The sequence below is a fragment of the Tachypleus tridentatus genome, chromosome 7, assembly GCF_004210375.1.
Source record: "Tachypleus tridentatus isolate NWPU-2018 chromosome 7, ASM421037v1, whole genome shotgun sequence".
Lineage (NCBI taxonomy): Eukaryota > Metazoa > Arthropoda > Merostomata > Xiphosura > Limulidae > Tachypleus > Tachypleus tridentatus.
The window spans coordinates 1,344,142-1,369,118 of NC_134831.1; the positions used below are offsets into that span (position 1 = coordinate 1,344,142).

General features: G+C 31.8%; 1 protein-coding gene across 5 annotated transcripts; it reads right to left on the reverse strand.

The window, feature by feature from the left end:
* On the reverse strand, window positions 1–23,192 carry LOC143254968 (WD repeat domain phosphoinositide-interacting protein 3-like). 5 transcript variants are annotated; one of them, XM_076509895.1, is made up of 9 exons: window positions 22,803–23,192; window positions 19,067–19,243; window positions 18,128–18,215; window positions 12,714–12,808; window positions 8,190–8,380; window positions 6,599–6,684; window positions 3,903–4,004; window positions 2,793–2,914; window positions 1–306 (listed from the first exon to the last, which is right to left on the reverse strand). In XM_076509895.1, the coding sequence occupies exons 1-9, from the start codon at window positions 22,867–22,869 to the stop codon at window positions 191–193; spliced, it is 1,044 nt and encodes a 347-aa protein (XP_076366010.1). In that variant the 5' UTR covers window positions 22,870–23,192; the 3' UTR covers window positions 1–190. The 5 variants fall into 5 exon arrangements, with proteins under 5 accessions (XP_076366010.1, XP_076366014.1, XP_076366011.1 ...); XM_076509899.1 differs by having other exon boundaries at window positions 22,925–23,126; XM_076509896.1 differs by having other exon boundaries at window positions 169–2,202; window positions 22,803–23,188.
* Window positions 23,193–24,977: the final 1,785 nt, after the last annotated feature.

The following is a 24,977-nucleotide window of genomic DNA, read 5'->3' on the forward strand; positions in this document are numbered from 1 at the left end:
CTTATTCCAACTTTTATTAAATGCTGTGTTACAGGCAAAGTTATTCTGAAAAAAATCTATTATTAGTTTTATTCATACTTAAGGTTTTCATATCTTGCCATCCTCTAGGTAACATAACTTCAATTATAATAGTTTTGTCAGTCATTTTACTGGCATATTCTAGCCAGGTTTTTCTTTTTTTTTTCCTTTATTACGACTTCTCATCCTTATTGTCCGTCATCTCTAGAAACTGGGTGTAAACATCTCGAGTGCACTCACCCTTGTAGCTGAAGACAAACTTATAGTAACTGCCATCTGCACATATTGCTACAGTAAATCCAAGAATAGACATCATTGAAACTTTATCATAATTAATTTTTCACAGAGAGAAAAAAAATGAAACCAACAAATACACTGGACTATAGCTGAATAAAATAAAAAAAAAACAAGTCACATTTTTGCAAAGCCTTTTAAAAGAAAGTAGAAAACATATTCTACCAATCTGTTTTATTAAATTATATATTTTCCTGAAATGTCTTCAAAAATTAGCAATGCAAAACAGTGCAAGAAAATAAACGTTTTCCATCACTACAATGATTTCAACTTGTAGAAGTGACCTAACTAAGTCTGAACACTAAACTTTGATAACAGAATTAGAAACGGGTGTAACACTATTTTCACCTTAAGACACTTCTCATCAGATTCAAATCAGTGACGACTCATAAGCAGCTTCAAATGGTGTATAAAAATAACATATGCTGTAGGAGCTATTATATACTTTTTTTAGATTTGTTACAATTACAAATGCAAAAGAATGAACATTTAAGAGTGTAATATTAAGAAAAACAAGCAGACTTGATAAGTCTAGATTTCTCACCTATTTCTTTAAAACTAAAATTTCAGCTAAAGATCTGAACAATGTTAATAAAAACCGTTAGTAAAGTACCTTAAAAACTTTAAAAATCATTGTAACAACAGACCAATCAGGAGCTACATATACAGGTTTCATTAAACACACACACACACACATAGTAACATACTGTTTATTATACACACACACAAACACAATCATATCTTTCACACAATGACTACTTTTAAATAACAATTAAGACAGAGAAGCACATTTAATAAAGGAATTTCTTAATTTACTAATTAACAGATCCATCTTTTAGTTTACTATTATATGAAATGGTCTAAGCTTATAGCATGGAATTATTAAAGAAGGCAATAAATGATTGTTGCATAGCATTTTATTATCCATATTTTAAATAAAAACACTTTTTACCAAGATAAAAAACTACAGTGTTCTTCTACTGACTGTACCTAAAGCTGCAAAAAAACAATAGCACTGAAATGATCATAGACAGAAATATAGTTGTTTAGCTCATTGTCATATCATTGTGCTACTGAAACCTGACTAGCTTAGATACAATGCTCGTTTCACTTGATTTTATCCAAATGGAACTCGCTGCAAAATAATGATACTGGACAACTGCTTCTGAACATTCTGTCTTCTTTATATCATTCATGTTTTAAAACAATTACAAGTTTAGCTTTATTTACTCAAAAAGCAATGCATGTTTACTTGTACTATGGTGGACCACTTTCTCAAGAGCAGTATTGATAAGAATTATCTGATGCTCTGGATAAACTTATGTCCATCTTGTTTCTCACATTTGAATAAAAATAACTGATCCAAATGTCAGCAAGTAGATAAGCACATTGCTAGTACATACAACTTTAGTGCTGTTTTTGTAAGTTATTAGAGAAAAACCTTTTGTACACGAGTTGAATGTAAAAATATGTTAATAAATTTACTCATAATTTGACATTAGCATTAAAAGTCATTCATTTTCATTTAGATTACACATGATATAACAGGCCTAACACTCGTGCTAGTGCCCTGGTAGTAGAATAGTTAACACATGATATAACAGGCCTAACACTCCTCCTAGTGCCCTGGTAGTAAAATACTTAATACATGATATAACAGGCCTAACACTTGTGCTAGTACTCTGGTAGTAGAATAGTGTAACACGATATAACAGGCCTAACACTCGTGCTGGTGCCCTGGTAGTAGAAAAGTTAACACTTGATATAACAGGCCTAACACTCGTGCTGGTGTCCTAGTAGTAGAATACTTGTAGGTTTCTCTAAATTTGTTTTGACCAACCAATCTTCCAGAAAAGGTTGTCCTGAAAAGTCTTCAAGAAGTTGGAAGTTCTGAATTATCACATGAAAAAAACATTTTTAATCACTACAATAGTTTCAGCTTCTAGGACTAATGTAACTCACAGTACAATAAATATGAATGCTAATTTTTAAAGTAAAAAGAGTTGTAACACTAGTTTAACCTAAAACAAGACACTCAAAAGGCATTACAACAGTGTAATTGTTTTATGATAATGGTCTTAAGCTGATATCCTGTTTGTACTGAAAACCACTCTAAGATCTTTACATGGGTGAACTCTCATGATATTAGTTGTCCTCTTTGTTAGATGGATATCAAGTACACTGTTCTGCATTCATAGACTAACATGTTGGCTCCTAAGCCTATTTTTTCAATACTTTCCAGGGTCCCACTAGCCATTTTACAATTAGTTTTTTTCAGGAAGAGTATATATGTAGCTATTGCATCCCTGCCAAAATTGGCCCTTTAAAAAGAAAATAAAGCACAACTCACCAGCAGGACTTACTGGAATATTATCATGACCCACTGTGGGTCGTATGGGAGTCAATGAGTTAAAGAAACCTTAAATACTTATTTGTTTTCTGTTTGATAAAAATATTTGGCACACAGAAACGAGACCTACCAATTACAGAATTAGGATCAGCACCAAAGGCACAGATGCAGTGTGCACCACTGGGTACTTGGAAACGGGAAAAACTCCAGTTGGATGAAAAGTATTTGGGAAGAAAAGTTGCAGATGCTAAACTATGAAATAAATAACACATTAAGCCATATGTCCTATTAAAAAACAGTACAATAACACATTAAACAGTATGACTCAAAAAGAGGATATAAAATGACATTAATCCATAAAACTCTAACCAAGCCGGTAAAATGTCAAAGAAACATTTTTAAAATTTACTGATGTTGATATGAAAAATTATTTACAAAAGTTTTGTTAGAAGTATTACTGATTTCCAAATTGGTATTTAAAACATGATGTGAAATACTATAAAGTTATTTAATAATAATAATACAGCAAGGACGCATTCTGCAAGCAGAGGACCTTGAAATTGAGGATTCAGCTTTGACAAAATAATTGCTATTAGTCAATGAACAAAACTGCTGAAACATGTTGTTTGTTAATTAAATTTAAAAATACTAAAAATGATCAGAAGTCATCAGTTATTTATTACTTACAATACATACAGTATCAATCCAACTTTAAATTTACCATAACTATATATTATATAATTAGATGTTTCATTTACAACAGACTAAACTAAAAACATTTATAATAATTATTTTATAAATAAAATTTATTATACTAAAAAAAAACCTAAAAATGTAAGTTAAACTTAGCATAATACTAGAACTCTAGTTTAGCATCACTAACAATTCAATTTGAATGCCAATGGCCAAGAAAACACAGAAGAGCCAGTACTGAAAAATGGCCAACAGATATAAGAACATTAAGGGAGAGAAATTAAATAATATTTTATTTTCTCAGTGTTGGTTCAATGCTGCTATGCTTTCTTCAATAGCTTTATATCATCTAGATTCACAATTTTTCAGTTAAATAACAGATATATTGAAGAAGTAGGTTGCAGTGTAGAAGAAGAATTTATACCCTTCTAAACACAATTGTTTTAAATTCTTCATTAGGTTAAGGGCAGATGAATGTTATGTTCTTGACTTTTCTAAATAACACATGATTAACAGCTATAGGCTACAGTGAGGAACTATAAACTACCTAGACTGTTTATTCTTTTTGGAATCTTCTACAGCAAATATGTGCACTGTTCCATGATCACTAGATACACAGAGAAGGGATGAGACATGGTTGAAGCTGATACTGTTAAAAAGAAAAACATATGACAAGTCTGGTACACTGTTAATAATAAATCTAGTAATGGTTTTTTATTGTATAAAAATAAAAATTCAAACATTATTAAAAAGGTATTAAAATTTTCAAAAATTTGGAAATGTGATAACAGTTTCTATGATTGACTTAAATTACAAAAGAAAAAAGTATTTTCTGTAATGAAAGCAAAGATACTTACTACACAACTTTATTCTAATGTAAGTTATTGGAAATCAAATTAACAATAGAAACATCACCAATAGTTCCACTGTTTCCAAAAATCAACACTCACCTACACTACATTGTTGATGTTTCAAATTAAAAAGTAAGAGAAGTACCATAAAACAGTTTTGTAGGCTTATATTCCAAGGTAAAAAACAGGAGTTACTATTACACATAACATTTTATATCTTACTATTAATAAAGACATTGGGTTGTCTCCACACTAACCATATCTTTATCTAAGAACAATGTAGAACCTTGTACAGTAGAGGTTATGTAAGATGAGTCCATGACTTAATTGAGATGTTACCACATTAACCATATCTTTATCTAAGAACAATGTAGAACTTTGTACAGTGGAGGTTATGTAAGATGAGTCCATGACTTCATTATATGTGTTACCACACTAACGATATCTTTATCTGAAAACAATGTAGAACCTTATACAGTAGAGGTTATGCAAGATGAATCCATGACTTCATTGGAGATGATACCACACTAACTATATCTTTATTTAAGAACAATGTAGAACTTTGTACAGTGGAGGTTATGTAAGATGAGTCCATGACTTCATTATATGTGTTACCACACTAACCATATCTTTATCTGAAAACAATGTAGAACCTTATACAGTAGAGGTTATGCAAGATGAATCCATGACTTCATTGGAGATGCTACCACACTAACTATATCTTTATTTAAGAACAATGTAGAACTTTGTACACTAGAGGTTATGTAAGATGAGTTCATGACTTCATTGGAAATGCCAACACACTAACTATATCTAAAAACAATGTAGAACCTTATACAGTAGAGGTTATGCAAGATGAATCCATGACTTCATTGGAGATGCTCCACACTAACTATATCTTTATCTAAGAACAATGTAGAACTTTGTACAGTAGAGGTTATGTAAGATGAGTTCATGACTTCATTGAGATGTCACCACACTAACCATATCTTTATCTAAAAACAATGTTCACAGACCATTATTAAAAGTTTATGCACAGTTGAATCTCTCTTAGCTGAATCATTCTTTGATACTTTCCTTCTATTTCCATTTAATATTTCTTTCTTGTGTCCACCGTTTCTTTTATTATATGAAATTTTCACATCTGATAACTATGTGATATAGAATTGGAACACAGTAACTTTGATTCACTGCTCAGCTTGACCATTCTCTCAATCCAGCCACCACAATAACACCTTATGTAATGTGTAATACATTTAACATTTTTCTCATTATAATCACTCATATAATTTACAGTCTGTATTTAGACATCCTTGGTGGTTTTATTTCTCTAACATACAAATACCTGCTTTGTATATAAATGAAGTGAGGACTAGTCTATTCTATAGGTAGATTATTCTAATATTTTATCCAGTGACTGACATACAATATACACAATTCTTCATATGAAAAAACAAAAAGAAACTGCTATGGTTCTTATCCTAATTTCCACCAGGAATATTTTCATTATTGAGGAAAACGTGTGTAATGTGTGTGAAACCTGATTAAAAGTAAATGGTCCAATAGAATATTTAACATCTTCCTATGTATGTAATCACAATATTCAAATCTCTTCTAACGACATCTGCTTAAGAAGAAAAATGGGTCTTACAGTATTTTCCATGACTTTTATATTCCATAGTCTTTATTTCAATTGGTTCTCTTCTTACTCCACTGTATTCAGAATTAATACAATTGGAAAGGAAGTAAGTATGGGCTTTGAAGGATTTCTTTGTGTGTATCAACTGCATATCTAAAAGTTTGTTTTTAAAACATATCCTAATTCTTTTATGTGCACAAATTCACTGAATATATTATGGAAAACTTTACAAATAGAGGGAAGTTTTAGTTTGATTTGTTTTGGATTTTGTGCAAAGCTACATGAGGGCTATCTATGCTAGCCATACTTAATTTAGCAGTGTAAGACCAGAGAGAAAGCAACTAGTCATCACGGCCCATGGCCAACTTTTGGGCTACTCTTTTACCAACAAATAGAGGGACTGACCATCACATTACAGTGCCCACAGCTGAAAAAGAGAGCATGTTTAGTGTGACAGGGATTTGAACCCATGACCCTCAGATTACAAGTCGAGTGCCTTATCCACCTAGCCATGCCGGGCCCCAAAGGGAAGTAACCTTCATGAATGGGTATTGAAATTTTTAAAAATCATTTAAAATCAATACACTTACTTATATAATTATGAGGTGTAAAAAGTGCATAACAGAGTTAACTAGATTTTTATTATTTTTTTATAACTCATAAATAAAAAAAAAATTAAATTCTCAGTTGTCATATTGTGAGAGTGTCTTTTTAACTAGAAGATCATTTCTTATTTTGGTTTTGTCTACCTACCAATATATATTGGCATTGTTTGCTCCTCTTCTTAGTTCGTTAAGAAGATTTCCTGTGATTGTGTCAAACACTCGAATGAGTGTACCCTAGGTTTCAAGAGAAAAAAACAGAAGTGTTATTACAAAATGCCACCAGATTTTAAGAAACAATGGGAAGACTAAACTACAAGGAATAATTTTGTACAGCAATAAAAACATGTTTATTCCCAAAACAAAATAGAAGAAATATCATAAAAGTCATTTTCAGCTGTAAAATGTCCTACCAATCAGCAGAGCTGCAGATATTACAAAAGACTAAACAAAACTGTTTTCTTCTATTAGCATTCTTTGGATTTATGACATATTCCCTGTACTTATTGCAATGTATCTGACTGCTTCTTATAAACTTTTCTATCTCTTCTTTAGCTCCAGAACTTAAAACCTGGTTAATATAGCAATTGTTACTATGCCAATAGGTAAATTTAATAGATCGAAGCACAACATAGGATCATGCTTTGGACAAGTAAACAAACAATATTTAGATATCCTTTGGAAACATATATATTAAGCCTGAAAAACAACTGATACATAAAACATTTCATGTAATATTCTTTATTTTTCAATTCTAATTTACAAAAGCTCTTTCTCAGCATCAACACAAATGCATCATTTTAAAATTTCCTTTTAAATTTCACTACAAGCCACATTTCAAAAACACATCAAGTTAAACTATATTCACTGTTTCCAGGTTTAATACACACAGGAGTGTTTCTTAGTATTTGTATTACTTTTCAAAGTTTTATTCACTTCCAAAATGGTCAATTCTAAAACATAAGCAAGACTTCTTTATTTCAAGGATTACAACACTTCTTATTGGTCAGTCTTGACTTCTGCATTCCATAAGAAAGGTAAATGAATACAATGAAAACAGACAAATTCATTGATAATATATACAGTTAATATCTTAATTTTTATACGAATTATTTCATTAAACAAACATTTGCTGAAGTTACTTTATCAGTCATTGTTTTTTTTTTTAATATGAAAAGCAAGTGCCAGAAATACTAACTATAAGTCTATGACTCCTAAGCCTCATTCTCTTTACCAGCTCCTGAAACAATCATGGAGGTAGGGGGGTGGGAGGCAATATTTGAAGTAGAAACCTCTAATGGTTAAAGGTGAAAAAAAAATCAACCTAAGCAAAAAAATACGTGGAATTCACTGATGCCAACCAGAAAAACAAACTGAACTTTGATAGATTGTTTAGATCAGGGGTTCCCAACCGGTGGGTCGCGAAGCCTTGGCAGGGGAGTCGCGTAGCCTTGTTAGAAGTAGCTTGGGATAACATTAATTTTATTTCATCAATTACATTTTCATGTCCCGAGTGCCAAAAGGTTGGGAACCCCTGGTTTAGACAGTGCATTTGTAATGAGATAGCTGGAATAGGCAGCAACTGCCTGTTGTAGAGAAAAATACAAGTGTAGAGGACAACATTTCAAAAGTATTTCATCTTCAGTGTGCTTATCATTAATACAACATTTTGTAGCAAAAAAACAACAAGTTCTTAAAGAAATTATTTTCAGGAAATAACTGTACAATTAAATGAAACTTACTTTTTCTGATGCTGTAGCTAATTTTGAGCCTGAAAGATTAAGGGCTATGCAGCTTAGAGCTGCTTCATGAGCCGAGATGTCGAGAGGTGACTTTTCTGTATTTGCTAAGTCAACAATCTGTATGTGTCCAGTCTTTCTTCCAGGGAATGCAAGAATAGAATTGTTGCTATTGGGACATAATACACAGAGACCTAACAAGGAAATCAAAATTACTTTCTGTTGTTAGTCATGAAGTGCATTCTAACTATAATAGTACTTGTAAGACATATAGGATATGATATTTAAAGTCATACTAAAAAGTGCAGACAGAATCAATTTTAGACACTTTGTATCATGATAAAAACAACCTTAGTAAAAAAAATATTGCAAAAGTAAACCATCAAGCTACTGAAAAATTTATAAATATTTATAATTTACATCAATTTAAACATGAAAATCTCATCGCACTTTGGAACTGTTGCAAAACCTGCTGAAGTTGGTGTCTATCCTGAATTTCCAAACTATACAATCAAACACTACACTGATGTCTTAACAACCTTACAAAATTCAAAGGCAACTACTAATAAAAGTAGTTTTATAATGTTGTGGACAAAGAGTTTTTTTCCAGTCAACATATCATTATAAAATAAGCACTTTATGACCAAAATAATGTTTTTTCTGTAGATGAGACATTTATTGCATTTCCTACCCCTTCAGTGATAACTGTTATCATAAATTATATGTTCATATAATTCACATAATTTGATAATATAGATTCAAATAAGCCATATCACGTCACTAGCAGTTTCAGAGTTTGAGAGGAGGGGAGGTATAACCTGGGGGTGAAGGGTCTCATTTTAAATAACAAGAGATTCAAGCACAGGTCCATACAAACCCTTCATCTTTGTTTTGGCAAAGGTGGGTCATACTATGCTGAACCACCTGATGCATGCATTATGGTTTTCAGACTTAATCCTTTAATATTTCTTTCAACAGTTTTTTCATACTCTATTCCCGTAAGTTTTATGAAAAAGATAATAATTTATAAAGTATTTTCTAACACTGTATTGTAGAAAGTATTGGGGAAGTACAACCACACTTGAAATCAGGCCACCCATATTTCCCCCACACTACTAAGCAGAATATACTTCATAAAGGTGTGCAGCAGATGTATAATCTCCACTTTAATAAAATCCACAAAGTCAAGAGCTGAATGACTTGCTATACAGAACAGTTATTGGGTGCCTGATGAAAGTATTGGTGTTTGTACATTTTCCATCACACTGGGCCTTCACAAGTTAACTTAGGAAATTATTGGAAAGAAAACAATAAAATGTGTTACTAAGAATATCCACACATTAAATCCATTGCCAAAGAAGTCAGCAAATGCATTGATATTAAGATAATCCAACAAGAACTGCATAATCAAGGTTTATATGGATGAACTGCTGCTTACAAGTTTGAATTCAAAGTGATGACTGAAATAGTTTCTGAAAAGTGGAGATGGTATACTAAGAAGATGAAATTCATCAGGTATAATGCTTGTTGTCAGCACCTCATGGATAAGCCTTGGTCGACAAGCCAAATGCTACACACAACAGAGAAAATCTACAATTTCTTGAAGATTAACGAGTTATTTAAATTTTTTCTTTTCTCAAGAGTAGGTGTGCATGAAAAGGAAATGATCACTTGTTGTTCACAGTTTATTTATATTACAGTAAATCAGAACTTATGGAAAAGTTTAAGTTGGTATAACCAGAGCTAAATTATAATAAATTATCAGTGAGTGACATGCACAGTGCAACATGTTCATTTCCCTTTTTCTGCAAAGCTACACATAAAATTATTTTCTTTAATTCTAAATATTCTATGTGCAAGTTCATGAAATCTGGCAGGCTTTTGGTAAACACTATATATTTCTTGTATTTAAAAATAATTTTTAACATACCAAAAAAATAGGATTTTTGACAAAGTAATATTACTAAAGATTTGTCTGTGACTTCAAGAAACCTTTACTGAATGTGCTCATAACAAGAATAAAAGATATAATGTTCCCTTTATGGTTTTGAAATTTCATTTTCATAGCTTATAGAACCTACTAAATAAATATAAATTTTTCAAAATAAAATCTTATATTTCATTTTTTTACCCTAACACTAACTTTAGCAAAATCATCAATATACAAAGAAAAAAAATGAAAATAAAATAAATAATACCCTTTCTTCTTTTTTTTCTAGAATGACTACAGAAGGTAACAGACAATGATAATAGTTACTTAACATAATCTCAACAACCTAATCTTTTCACTATGACCAGGTTTATGTTTTTTCACACTGTGAAAACAAATTGTGCCACCCACCCCATTCTGCCTTTCCATCAGGAATCCTACACAGTTACTCTTCCAAGAACTTTGTCCTGTACAAATGCACATACAATAACCCTGGTCACAACAGCCCTACTTTTAACTTTATTGCTTTACAATGCTTTATAGCCCTATCTAAGCACATGCAGGAGAATATAACATAAACAATCCATTGAGTTACAATAATGAGACACAACTAACTCAAACCAGTGTTATGAAGTTTTTTTTATTTATTGTTTTTTTTGTAAACTGCAGGTTCCTAATTTTCACATTTTAGTTACTTTTGATAAAAAGTATACAAAACAAATGTAAATACAAAACATTTTTGGAATTACACTAGGGTTGAAGAATATTTCAGTAAGTTTTTCTTGAAAACATACTTCTTCAACACTAGCTTTCCCTTTCAAGTATGTACTTTTGAACATAAAAAAAGTATCAGACACTAGAATAAAAGGTCTCAAAGCTACTACAACTTAACTGGCTTTCTAACTAAGCAATAAATATATTAAAACAATCCATTAATGCAGGGGTTCCCAACCTTTTGGCACTGGCGACCCCTTACCTAAAAGTTTGAAATGTGACCCCCTATTTAGGGCTTACTATCAGCAGCTTAATTTTTCTTTTATTTTCTGTGAAGGAGAGGGAAAGAAACATCTAAAAAATATTTAAAATTCTGTAATTATTTATTAGCAAATTAAATCACATTGGTCCAACCTGAATTCACAACAAGAACATATATTCAACATATATATCCAATCAGCAACGGACATGTGACTCACGTGTCGACAGCGAGCACACACACACTTAATCACAGCTAAACAGACACACAAGCATACGTACATGCGCGTGCACTCACATACTCGCTACTCACTAGTACATACATACATACAGTTGCAGACACATACACATTCACACAGGCACATTCACTCACAGGCACGCATACATACACCCATAATATCACCTAATGACATTGAACTAACGTAGCACACGTTTTGCTTTGCAACAAAACAAAAAAAAATGTAAGAGCATGAAAATGTAATTGATGAAATAAAATTAATGTTATCCCAAGCTACTTCTAACAAGGCCTTGCGACCCCCTGCATTAATGGCTCAGGGAATAAAACATAACTGTAAACAATGAAACAGAGGATAAATATCTATATTCTAGCATCAAAACAACATGCTACGCAACAGTATGTGGAATCTTGTGACAATGTTCTTTCAACTGATAGTGGATGAGCTAATAGCAATATCTGAGAAAGAGAATCATTGAGATTTTTTGAAAGTTAGAAAGACAGAGGAGGAATGTGTCATGTGAACCTGACATTAATTTCTGTATATCAGTAAAGCAGGAAGACTGAAAGTTCTATATTTATATCCTAGTCTTTCAGTATATATAGTACTTATTTATATTTAGTTGGATATTCCAAAAATTATATAAAGGGTAGAAAAAGCTTAAAATGAGCAATTTAGAGCACAGACATATCACACAACACAGAGAAGTGAAAAACTGAGAATTGTTTTAACATTTTTTTTCAATTTAAGGTATTAAAACACATATAATATTAAATTTAAATTATAAACTATGTTTTCCATGATTTTTGAGTAAAGCCACTATGAGCTACCTGCTGTGTCCACCGTGTGGAACTGTACCTTGCATTTCAGCATTGTAAGTCCATAAACTTGCCACTGTCTCACTGAGTGATTTGTGTTTTGTTTCCAAGTTTATTGACATACATTGATAATAAAGTTGTTTAATTACGTTTCAAATGCAACTCTATGAAAAACTGTGATATAAAAAATTTAACCATAGAGCATGCACAATAAATAAGCTAAAGGCTGAATACTGTTATTGTATTTAAGCAGCTGAAAGTTTAATAATTCCCTTATACTTAAGCAGCCACATGTTAAAATTATTCTCTGATTATTTACACAATCATAGATTAAACTTGCAATCTGGCTATTAAAGGAACCAAAGATTAAAAAAATTATGGGTATTTAGGTAGACAAAAAAAACATGTTTAATACTTTCTAAATTAATTTTCAAACATTTCTTCTGTAGAATATCTGCTATCTTTCTTCACTCATAAATAGTTTTTGACAATAAAATTTGTTAAAAGTTAATATTTCATTAAATACACAATTAACAAAAATGTTTAATTTTTCATACAAATTTCAAAGTACCTTTTGGGTTTACACATGTTTCAAACACATGTACTTGCTGAGGGTTCTGGGTGAAAGTATACACTTTGATGACTGTTTCCAAAACTGCTACAATTCTAGTAACAGAGCAACAATAATTTTTTTTTTTCACAAAAATATTCAGTATGATGTTCAACAATAAAAAGAACATTGACTTCTTTCACTCTTTTATTTTAATTTAAAAAACAACAATTGGTTTTTCAACAGTGTATACATGGTATGCATGAAGGTGTTTTTACTTATCACAAATTCTTCAACTGATATACGAAAAACAACCTCTGTAGAATATGTGTTGAGAAAATCTAATCACTAACTCTACAGTATTGGCCTACATATTAAGGGGAAGGAACAACAGGGAAAAACAAAACATACAACAGCATAAAACACTTGCTGAACTGTTACATGCAACAATGTGATACAATCAAAAATAAACATGCAAAAAAAGACCTAGATCAGAACTTTGAAAAACAAAAGAAAGAGGTGGCTGCTCTGCCCGAGACTTGATGGCCAAGAATGGAGAGGAAGGAATAGAAATGCTGGAAAGATAACCCAAGTACTCCCTGAGAGTATCAGTGATGCTCCATCCATCACCAATTTCTTGGCTGTCAGAGAGCGAGATAGAAAAAGGATGGGAAGTATACCAGCCATTCTGAATCTTGTTCAATGTGACTTTGAAACTGGTGGTAGAAAAACACTGGTTACGAATTTAATCCAAGATTCCTTTTGGCTTTGATATCAGACTTTCCAAGTACAAGCCTGGTGGATAGCATTGTAGTTGGAAAGAGTGGGATACCTATGAAATGTATCCCAGGCCCATTTCTGAGCCTTACATGCCTGCTGGCAGGCTGAACACAATTATGGATGAGAATACCATGGGAAATATGTCAAGGTTTTAGGAATAGAACAAACAGCTCCTTGAACAATATAATCAGTTACCACTTCCACACAGTCATTACTAGATGGTAGACTAACAACAGCAGAATCAAGTTCCGAGAGAGAGGTGAAAGAAAGCCAGTCAGTCCAACTTTTACCATGGGACTCATATCAGGTGGAACTGATCATGGTCAATCTCTCTCAAAATGATAGGAAAATGATCACTGCCCCATGTGTCACCATCAGTCCTCCAAGAAAAGTAAGAAAAATGTGAAGGGGAACAGTTAGTTAGATCAATAGCAGTAACAAATTGACTAAATACATGAAAATAACTAAAAGAACCATTCTTGAAGACAGACAGATTGATCTAAGAGCATATGTTCCACACAATTAGCCTTCTCATTAATATCAGCAACACTAAAAGGGGGAAACCACACACAATGAAAAAAGGAGACAACAACTGTCATATAAGAACATCAAGGTGTGGCCAATAGTAACTCTCTCCAGTAATGGTATGACCCAAGGAGATACAGATGATTACAACCTCTAAGGGTGTATCAAATGGCACAGATAAGGTGGGTACATGCTGGTCAACCAGCAGTGCCACCCCTCCATGAACTCACTGATTACACAACCTGTCATTCCAGTCTAAATAAAACAGTCAAAAGGTGACAAGAGGTTTCAGGAATGTTTGCTGTAAAGAGACACACACAAGATGATAGGAATCAATTAAGGTCTTAACATCAACTTAATTAGAATGAAGAACCTTGACAGTTTCACTATGTCAAAGTGACGATTTTTTATTTAAGTGAAGGAGAACCCTTCTTCTAACCATAATTTTTCTTTAGTGTAAGGAGGTCTAACAACCTCCATGGAACTTGCCATAGGTCGATTGGGCAGATCTCTGTCAGTAGAAGTAAATTCTAGTGTTTTCTTATAGCAAAGCCACATTAGGTAATCTGCTGTGTCCACCAATGGAAATCAAACTCCTGATTTTAGCATCATAAATCCAAAGACTTACAGCTATCCCAGCAAGGGACAAGATTCCAGTGACTGAGAGAGTGAACAAATAACCACTCTGCCTTTTGAGGCAAATGAAAATGAATTCAAGGTATTACCAGAAACTGATGCCAAAGGAAATGGTCCCAAAAACATACTAGATGCAGCAGTGGGGATAGAGATAGGACTAGATGTTAACATGTCTACTCTTTTATCCATAGAATGCAAAAGACTGTTCATATGGGGCAAGAAAGATTCTATGGATGTTATGGAAAAACTCTATCTACACTCTCACTGTAATAACAGCTGAATGTAGTGCAGCAACACACATTCAAGATGGAGTGGGGGTACATCAACTTTCAAGCCACTGTGTAAAAAATGTTGCTTACAATACAAGATAAAAATAAGTGGGATGGGAACCATCACTAATGATCCAGTGAGAGTCCAGTTGACACTTGTAGACATCATAGTCTTTGCCCTCACAACAAGATGCCTCTGAATGTCCAAACTGTTAACACTGAAAACTTATTTAATAATAGTTTCTGTTTTAGCTTTGAACATTTGACATCAACTTTAGTTTCTACTCCATTTTGAATTTGAGATCAAAATCAATTGTTTATCGAGTAATTCTTTTAAGTGTATAATTGTTAGAAATTACACTGAGAATTTACATCTTGTGATGTGAACAATATATAAATTAAATGAAAGGTAATAAAAACATAAATTTAATCATTTGTCCCTTTCATTAAACAAAAACAAACTTATAAATGAGCTAGTAAAACTACATTCTAGACCATAACCACAACACTGACTACATTGACTAGTGACACCTGTCATAAATATTTAAATTTACAATATACAACTCACAAAACAGTTTTGAAAGAAACTTCTAGTAATTAGGCTGCATTATGATTGTGAGTATGTGACACAAAAGCTCACAGTAACACGTAGTAAACTCAGTAATATTTACAGACTGACCCTTATTACTCTTTTAAAAACCATTTAATTTTGAGAAGAAAAAATTGTTGAAAGTTGAAACCTTTCCAAGTGAACAAATTCTTATCTTTACTGCTGCTGTTTTGAGATTTTTAATTTTCATTCATGATTGTTTTGAGGAAACATTTAGTTTTAATTTTGTTTAAGCAACACCTTTTAATTAAAAAAAAAGTTTTGTTAGTATTTTTCATTTTTATTTCTTTTTTGTTAAAAAAAATATTGCTGGTAGACAAGAGGAGATAAAAAATCAATTATACACAAATTTTGGCTTTAAAACAATAAATTTTGGCACAGGATATCAGAAGAACAACACCATGGGACAAAAATAAAAGAATTAAAGGTTTAGAATATTTGTCATTTGAAACAGAAATATCACAATAATAATAGATGCACTGTCAGTACCTTCCATAGCTAACCATACGACATTACAGAAATGATAACTGTTAACAGTTTCTGTGATTCAGCAAGACATATTAAAGAAGAAATTATTGTGATTACCTTATATAACTTACAGTACAACCTTACATAAGAGGTTATTATGATTACTTCTACAACTAATCAGAAGACCACTACAGAAGACAGCATCATGAACACCTTTAGCAGTTTGGTACACCATTACAGAACACACTGTTATTGACACCTACAATGTTCCCTTTAAACTGCATACATGTATAGTCATGCAGCAGTCAGGACATTATCAAGCATTAAAATCAACAGGCTGCTTACAAAGTACCACTTGCTAATAGTTCCATGTGAAAGACACACGGTTACACCATATCCAAACAAAAGACAGGAGTACAGCCATCAACAGCTGCTTAAAAAAAAGTCCTGGACAGAAATATGGTGCACAAAAGAGTTGGTAATCCACCCAGGATTAAAATGAAAGTTAGAGAAAACAATGTAATAAATATCAACCTTACTTACACTTTACTACAAATATAGTATCCAAGTGTACTAAATTTAGTTAATTTAGAAAAATTTACATTACCTACATACATACAGTGGTAATTTTTACTTATTTTGTGGCTTAAAGTGTCACTGCAGTTTAAGTATGCTATACTAAAAAGTGGGTAATACACATTCAAATCAATACACTGATACAAATGCAGCAACAGAAGAGAATGTAAGAGCACTCTAAAAATATAAACTGTGCAAGGACAGAAGAATGTAGAGCTTAGAGAAATTTTTAGGACACCCAGTACAAAGAAAATTTAGGGGGAACACTGTTGACCAATACATAATTACAAAAGATAACTAAATACACCTATAACTAACCAGTAAAATTTTACAAAAAATATCACTAGGAACATCTTATATTATTGACCAGTAAGGTGTTATAGAAGCAAATACTGTGGACACTTTCAATAACTGACTATTACAGTGTTAGAGACAAAGGCACAGAAACATCAAAACTATAATAATGCATTAGGGCACTTGGTTAGAACCAATAAGTCAGCCAGATTGCAATTGTTTAACAGTGGGTGAGATTGACTGATTGACTGATTTAGTGTTTTATGGCACAAAGCAGCTAGGCTATCTGCACCAAACGTCCGGTAAAAAGATAAAAAAATAAATAACAAAAATAGTAAAATATATAAAAGGAAATGAAGGTAAAACAAAACATCATTGAAAAACAGAAAAAGCATAAAACCAATGTTGACATCTTATCTACAATGTTAAGAGAAAAAGCAGAGTAAGAGAAGTTGTAAAGGCTTTCTCTAGCATAATGGTAATGATCATAACCCACAAGGAAGACTAACAGGTAAGTACAAGAACCACCGTCAGTCACCTGAAGTTGGTCTTTCCAGTCCTGGTTCTGGGTTATGTGTCATTATGGCCAGTACCAAAAGGTAAAGTAATAAAAGTGTTAAAAGACATGCAGCAAAATTGTAATAACAACTCGCCAGGACGACTAACGGGTAGTTCAAACAGCAGCGTTAGTCACCTGAAGTTGGCCTTTCCAGTCCTGGTGTCGAGTTATTTAATGTTCTGGCCAATTTCCAATTTCAACTTGAACTAGAGAGATTGAGATTCTGAAAAGGGAACCATAATTAAAAAGGTGTAATGAATAAATATCCAACACTTAAATGAGATTAAAAAGATTAATGGCCATTAAAAAACTAAAAACTTTATCAAGGTGGACAGTGTCACCATCACCTATAACACTGTCCAATGTTACGGACAAACCCTGGGACAGAACATGTTTTAAATAGTGCCGTCATTGAGAGTCGTAACGATTACAACAGTGGGTGAAAAAAGATTTGTTTGAAAGAATGTGAACAGCAACAGTCTTATAAAGTAATAACAAGTATCAGAATGGAGAATGAAATTGGCTATCAATACACACATGACCATTCTCTCACATTTCTTATTTTTTAACTACTTGTTCATGTTCATGGTTATATTAACAAGTTACTAAACAATGAGGCTCTAAAAACATGAATTTCAGAAGTAACCCAAAAAAGAGGTTCCTCCATAAAAGAATAAAATATAATATTAAAATACCAGAACTTAAAACTGATACCCACCTATCTCTCCTCAGTTTCACAGCTTTCACTTCAGTAGAAAATTCTAGTTCAATCACATGTTTCTTCTTCAAATCGTCCCAAACCATAACTACATTAAAATTAATATATCTTTTAGATTTTTACAAATAATATGTTATGGTAACTTTAAAATAAACATATCTGCATATCACACAAAATCTAAAACTCAGTAAATTTCCCCACACACACACAATCAAATCTACTAACTAATTTCACATACTTCATGGGCATCTCCAGGTTGACAAAATCACAGTATTTAAACAAAAAAAGTGTTAAAAAATCCCAACATGTTAAGATTCCAAATGGAAATAAAGCTAAAATATGTAAATGTATATGCTAATTCAAATAATTATTACCTTTCAATTCTATCACTTTTGTTTATATTATTGTTTAATGAAACAAATTACAGAACATGTTTTGTTTTGTTTTCCAACAGCATTAGTTTACAAAATTTTTCTAGAGAAGCATGTTCCTAGGTCCCTTCAGGAAATTGTGCATAAGGTGCTTAGGCCCACAGTTCTGCTCAGACAGATAGAGTTATCTCTAGCTTCATAATATTAACCACTTACCCTTCCAGAAAATAAAAAAACCTGCACAACATAGTCTATACTCTAAAGAGTCACAAGATAACCCACAATAATTAAACAAGATATTATCAGTTAATAAGTATTTAGAGCTGATAGTTTTATCTCTTATTTTTTGGGGCAATACTTCTGCTTACACTTCTTCAGAAGAACAATAACTAGTCATACTTGTAACAAATGTCATTATGTTTTAAAATTCACTTGGTACTTTCTTCAAAAACATAACTAAAATTCAGTAAGTCAAAATGTTTGAACTTCTGTTGGAAAATTTAAAAGAAATTTTAAAATTTGCATATCTCTCAGTGGTCAAATGTAATGGATCCTTTATCTTGCATACCTTTATTAGGGGAGTAACGTGGCTGCTTTCCACCACCTACTAGGGCTAGATAATTACATCGAAAAAGCATTTCTACATAACCTATCCCACCATCAGAAAAATCCTGCCTTTCTTTCTCCTTCAATGGATCACAATTATATATTCGGAATCCATTCTCCGTTCCACATGCAAAACATCCTAGAAAAGAAATAAAAATAATTATCATAACTGAAAACAAACAACTAAAAAAAGTAAACTTAAGAGCTACATTATGAGAACATTTTCATGAGAGAGAGAGTTTTCATTATTGATAAAACTAAGATTTTTTGTACTTCCATCTGCACCGTTATCTATCTCGTCAAGTTTTTTTTGTTGTTGTTATTATTTTACTTTGATGCTTTCAACTATTCTATTTTATTTCCATGATAAATAATCTTATATTGTTCACTCACTATTTCTTTTAAGAGTTTAACCCTGTGTATATCCATTTTTTTAACCTTGAGATCCCTCTTAATAAAATGATATACATAATATATAAATTCCAATTTATACAGTATACAAATTTAGTTCTATTATAAAGTAAAATAAGTAAACAATAAATCACAAAATTAATTCAGCATCCTTAACCTTGTCAACAGATTAAAAGAAGCCACTAACAACAAAAGTTAAACCAACAGTCCTACAATTTCTGAAATTTTCTCTCAATTTTTTTTTTTTTTTAATACTGATTACAATAACAGCCTTCCAACCTCATGGAAGATTTTTTTTCTACTATTAAGCAAATTTATGACCAAACAGGAGTTCATTTACTACAAGTTAAAATATTCAGTCTCTTCCTTATAATTACCTAACACTAGCAGATGTCCTGGAGACATAAAATAATAAATATTTAAAATATGAAATGATTTGATATGAAAAACAAGTTGTAATTAAGAGGTTTTATGAAAAATAACAGGAAATAATGTAAAAATAGGAATTAAACCATAGGAGAAAATACACAAACCAGATCTATCACCTATATGTGACAACTAAATCTATATGTGACAAGAGCTCTTTATATTTGGATAATTTTAATGAGCAGCTGTGGCCACGTGTTTGTTGGTAACACAAATTTGAGTTCCATTCCTTAAATATCAGACCATACTGTCTAAAACTACATATATGTAGTTTCTGCAAACCTGAAATAAAAAATTTCCACACAAACTCTCACATTTAAATGATCTATGCACAATTTCAGATGACAGCAATTCTGTGTTTCACAGTTTCAAGTGTCACTGGAATGGTGATTTATCAAGCCTTGTTTCAGACTTGAAAATACATGTAAAACACCCACTCATTCAATGGAAATAATACTGCAATAAGGTAATTCACTATTCTACAGTAGAATATTATACTATTCTAATTCTGAACATACTCAGAAGATAACATAATGCTTAAATATAACTAAATCAATTAATTTTATATTTAAAAACAGCTGGTATGGGTTGAGAAAATTTTTATGTAGAGGAGCCTGATGATGACAAAAAAGGTGAAAACGTTGTTCACTCCTCTACATAAAAATTTTCTCAACCCATACCAGCTGTTTTTAAATATATACTTCTCTACAAGTGGGTTTTCTCATCATCACAGAAATCAATTAAACTGTTGTTTAACTTAGTTAATATCATAAATAAAATAAACATTACACAAGTAAATTATCCAATACAAGCATCTTATTTTAAAGGTTTAGAAAAAATTGGGGAAATTCCTTGTTCCAGGAAAGTAAAATGTAATATGGTGATCATGTATACACTAATCACAGGAGAAAAAAAAGTAAAATGTAATAATGTAATAATCACAGGAGAAAAAAAGTAAAATGTAATATGGTGGTCATGTATACACTAATCACAGGGAGAAAAAAAAAAATGTAATATGGTGATCATGTATACACTAATCACAGGAGAAAAAAAGTAAAATGTAATATGGTGATCATGTATACACTAATCACAGGAGAAAAAAAAAGTAAAATGTAATATGGTGATCATGTATACACTAATCACAGGAGAAAAAAAAGTAAAATGTAATATGGTGGTCATGTATACACTAATCACAGGAGAAAAAAAAGTAAAATGTAATATGGTGGTCATGTATACACTAATCACAGGAGAGAAAAAAAAGTAAAAAATGGTGAATACACTAATCACAGGAGAAAAAAAAAGTAAAATGTGGTGATCATGTATACACTAATCACAGGAGAAAAAAAAGTAAAATGTAATATGGTGATCATGTATACACTAATCACAGGAGAAAAAAAAGTAAAATGTAATATGGTGATCATGTATACACTAATCACAGGAGAAAAAAAAGTAAAATGTAATATGGTGATCATGTATACACTAATCACAGGAGAAAAAATAAAAACTATTTGAATTCATTAAACTTCAAATTACACAATTTTTTTATCATGTGAATAATTAAATGTGCAAAATGATATCCAAAAAGGCGAATGGATTCTAGTTGGGAGTTTATAGGAAAAGGTAAAAGTCTTCAATATTCAAAATATGGAAATAAGTATCTGGTTAACAATTATTACATTAAAAAAGTTTTTCTTAATTAAAGTTTATCTTAGAATGTCTTTTTTAAACATCATAATTTTATTGGCTACAGTGCCTAGATGCAGTCCTGGTTTTATTCAGTCTGTTGTATTTTAGTCAGGTATCAAGTTGTTTTTGTTAGTTGACTGGTTGCCTTCACTATGTAGGTGCCCTATTATTTCTGAATGTTGCTTCAATATATTTCATGTTATTCATTTTAAACATTACCACATATATATAAAAATAAGTTATCTTACTATTCAAGATGTTTGTTCAAAGAAACCTTGTACTCTAAAACTCCAACTAACTTGCATTAATTTACTACAAAGTTCTAGAAACATGAAAATAGATTTGTATAGTTCATATGAGAATTAACAATGAAATTTCTCTCATTAGGGAACTAATTAACTACCTGAATAACTTTTTATGTTGAAATTAAATTTCTTTACTATGTAAAAAAAAAACTGTCTGATATTATAAATATAAAACTGGTACATCACTCACAATTTACAAACCAAGTAATAGCTTCATTACAAAAACTCTCTGAAATTCAATACAAATATATTTGTGTGTATATAATTAATAGGCTATTTAGTATTACCCTTAGTAAGTTTAATATTCATGGTTTACTTTAAAACTAGAACAGAACCAAAGCAAACACAGAATTGTTACCTTAATTAAGCTTTGCACAACTAAAAACAACAACAAATGTACATCATAATACTGTCTTGGTGAAAAACACAGAAATTAGAATATTCAAGAACAAAATAAGAATGAAAAATATCAAATCTTATAAGTATGGGTATTGTACGGTTATTACAATTAAAATTACAAAGTATAACGTTTAGCTATTATTTATTACTCTTAGCCAAGAGACAAAATACTTTACAGAAAGTGAATTATAATTTATAAATATTTATACATATCTCATAAAACTAAACAATTCTAAAACTTTTTCAAATAAATAAGTGGTGCATGTAATAAACATTAAAATTAAATGTTGACCGGTTCGCATCATACTCAGCCACATAACAAATTAATCTTGAATATTGCAGTACTTGTGAAGATTTACGTTGTATTCGTAAGTAGCAGTATGCAGTTGTATATATAATCTTTACTTCTATTTATAATCTAATAATAATAATATACAAATGAAAGACTACATTTTTCAGTACGATACCTACCCTGGTCCTGATTGAAACCTGCATACAACAAACCATTATCATGCGGATTTGCAAGGCCAATGTTCATGTTTAACAAATCTACTTAAGTCATAAAATAAATGTCAGCAAATTTAATAACTCACAACGTCACAACAGTTTAAGGGAGCTTCTAAACAAATGGCACCACCTCTCGACCCTATATCATAATCTAGCGTCAATATTTTCTTTCGGAATAGATTAAATTGAGATTTAATTGAAGAAAGTATACCATATGTATGGCTATTAAAATCTAATTACTCGAAATTTCATATTACTGCTCTTTCTAAGAACAAACATGACGCTAGAATGTTTTATTAAGTTCTAACTAAAGGAAATGCCACCTTTTTTTCATTCATAGTCAGCTGACTCGTATAAAAGAATGAGGGTCCAGAGAGCAAAATAAAAGCAAAGTGAGAAAGAATGTGTTTTGCTTTTTATTTCACAATGCACTTGTAGCACGGTCTATATATCAAAGTTTACTAAGATAAACTCTGGAAATCTATGTGAAATTTGCGTATTTTTATATTTAGCTTGTTCTGACTTGAGTACAACCTGCCTAATATGATTTCCATTGTTTCTGTACAAATATATATGTATACCTACATACACACCAGGCTTCATTAGTATTATTAGAATGTATAGCTTTATCAAAAGTTAAAAAAATATATTTTATTTCATCATATATTTAATGTTAGCCATTCCATCACAAAACTGTTTATTTGATAGATTCATAATATTGACTCAAATATTTCTATTTGTTTGTTGGATGAAGTTTTCACTTTTTTGCCCAATTCAGACGCGATAATAGCATGAGGGGACCGGCATGGCCAGGTGGGTTAAGGTGTTCGACTCGTAATCTGAGGGTCGCGGGTTCGAATCCCGGTTGCACCAAACATGCTCGTCCTTTTAGCCGTGTAGGCGTTATGATGTGACGGTCAATCCCACTATTCGTTGGTAAAAGAGTAGCCCAAGAGTTGGCGGTGAGTGTTGATGACTAACTGCCTTCCCTCTAGTCTTACACTGATAAATTATGGACGGCTGGCGCAGATAGCCCTCGAGTAGCTTTGCGTGAAATTAAACAAAAAAAAACGTAATAGCATGAGATGCGGTGACGTAGCTATTCTTGATGACGTAGCTAGTTTATTTTTCAGCTTAAGTTGTTAGTTACGTATTAGAAACATTCCATTCTACTTAGTTTCAATTCATCTTTCGCTGAATCTATTGTTCTGAAATGTCCACTGTTTAGTTTCTCACTTACAGTCTTTATTTAGGTGGTTGTAAACTCTATAGTTATTCAAAGGGCTGTTATGCGCATGCTCCTTGATTCTGGTTGTTAACATTTGAGTCCTTGACCTAATATAGTCTTTCCTATAGTAAGGACACAAATAATTATATACTACCAGCAATATTTTTAATAAGGTATTTTGTCTTTAGACAGGAAAAAAATGCGTATCCATTTGTTTAGTTTAAGAATTATCTTAAGCTTACTTAGTTGATTGTCAAATGCTTTCGATTTCACTTTTTAATTTGATGCCATTGGAACCAGTGAAATGTAACACCAAGGTGGTCGGACATTCAGGAACGTTGAGATCGGGAATTTTGGAGTTGTAAACCTTATTAATATATTCAAAAATACTTTTGTTAGTGAGTACTATAGGGAAAGCATTTTTAATCAAATGTTGTTGGGTTTTTTTGTCATCATGAAAGTAACTATAAGAGCTGGTATGTTTATACTCTACGAACAAAAATACTTATTAAACGTGCTGAAATGACAGTGCAGATCAGATTATGTTGGGGCCCGGCATGGCCAAGCGTGTTAATGCGTGCGATTCGTAATCTGAGGGTCGCGGGTTCGCATCCCCGTCGCGCCAAACATGCTCACCCTCCCAGCCGTGGGGGCGTTATAATGTGACGGTCAATCCCACTATTCGTTGGTAAAAGAGTAGCCCAAGAGTTGGCGGTGGGTGGTGATGACTTGCTGCATTCCCTCTAGTCTTACACTGCTAAATTAGGGACGGCTAGCATAGATAGCCCTCGAGTAGCTTTGTGCGAAATTCCAAAACAAACAAACATATTATGTTGGTTTGTGATAGTACTTAGTTTCGAGCCTGTTGTTTTGATTGATGACCTCTAGATCTAAAAAAGCAGCTTATATTC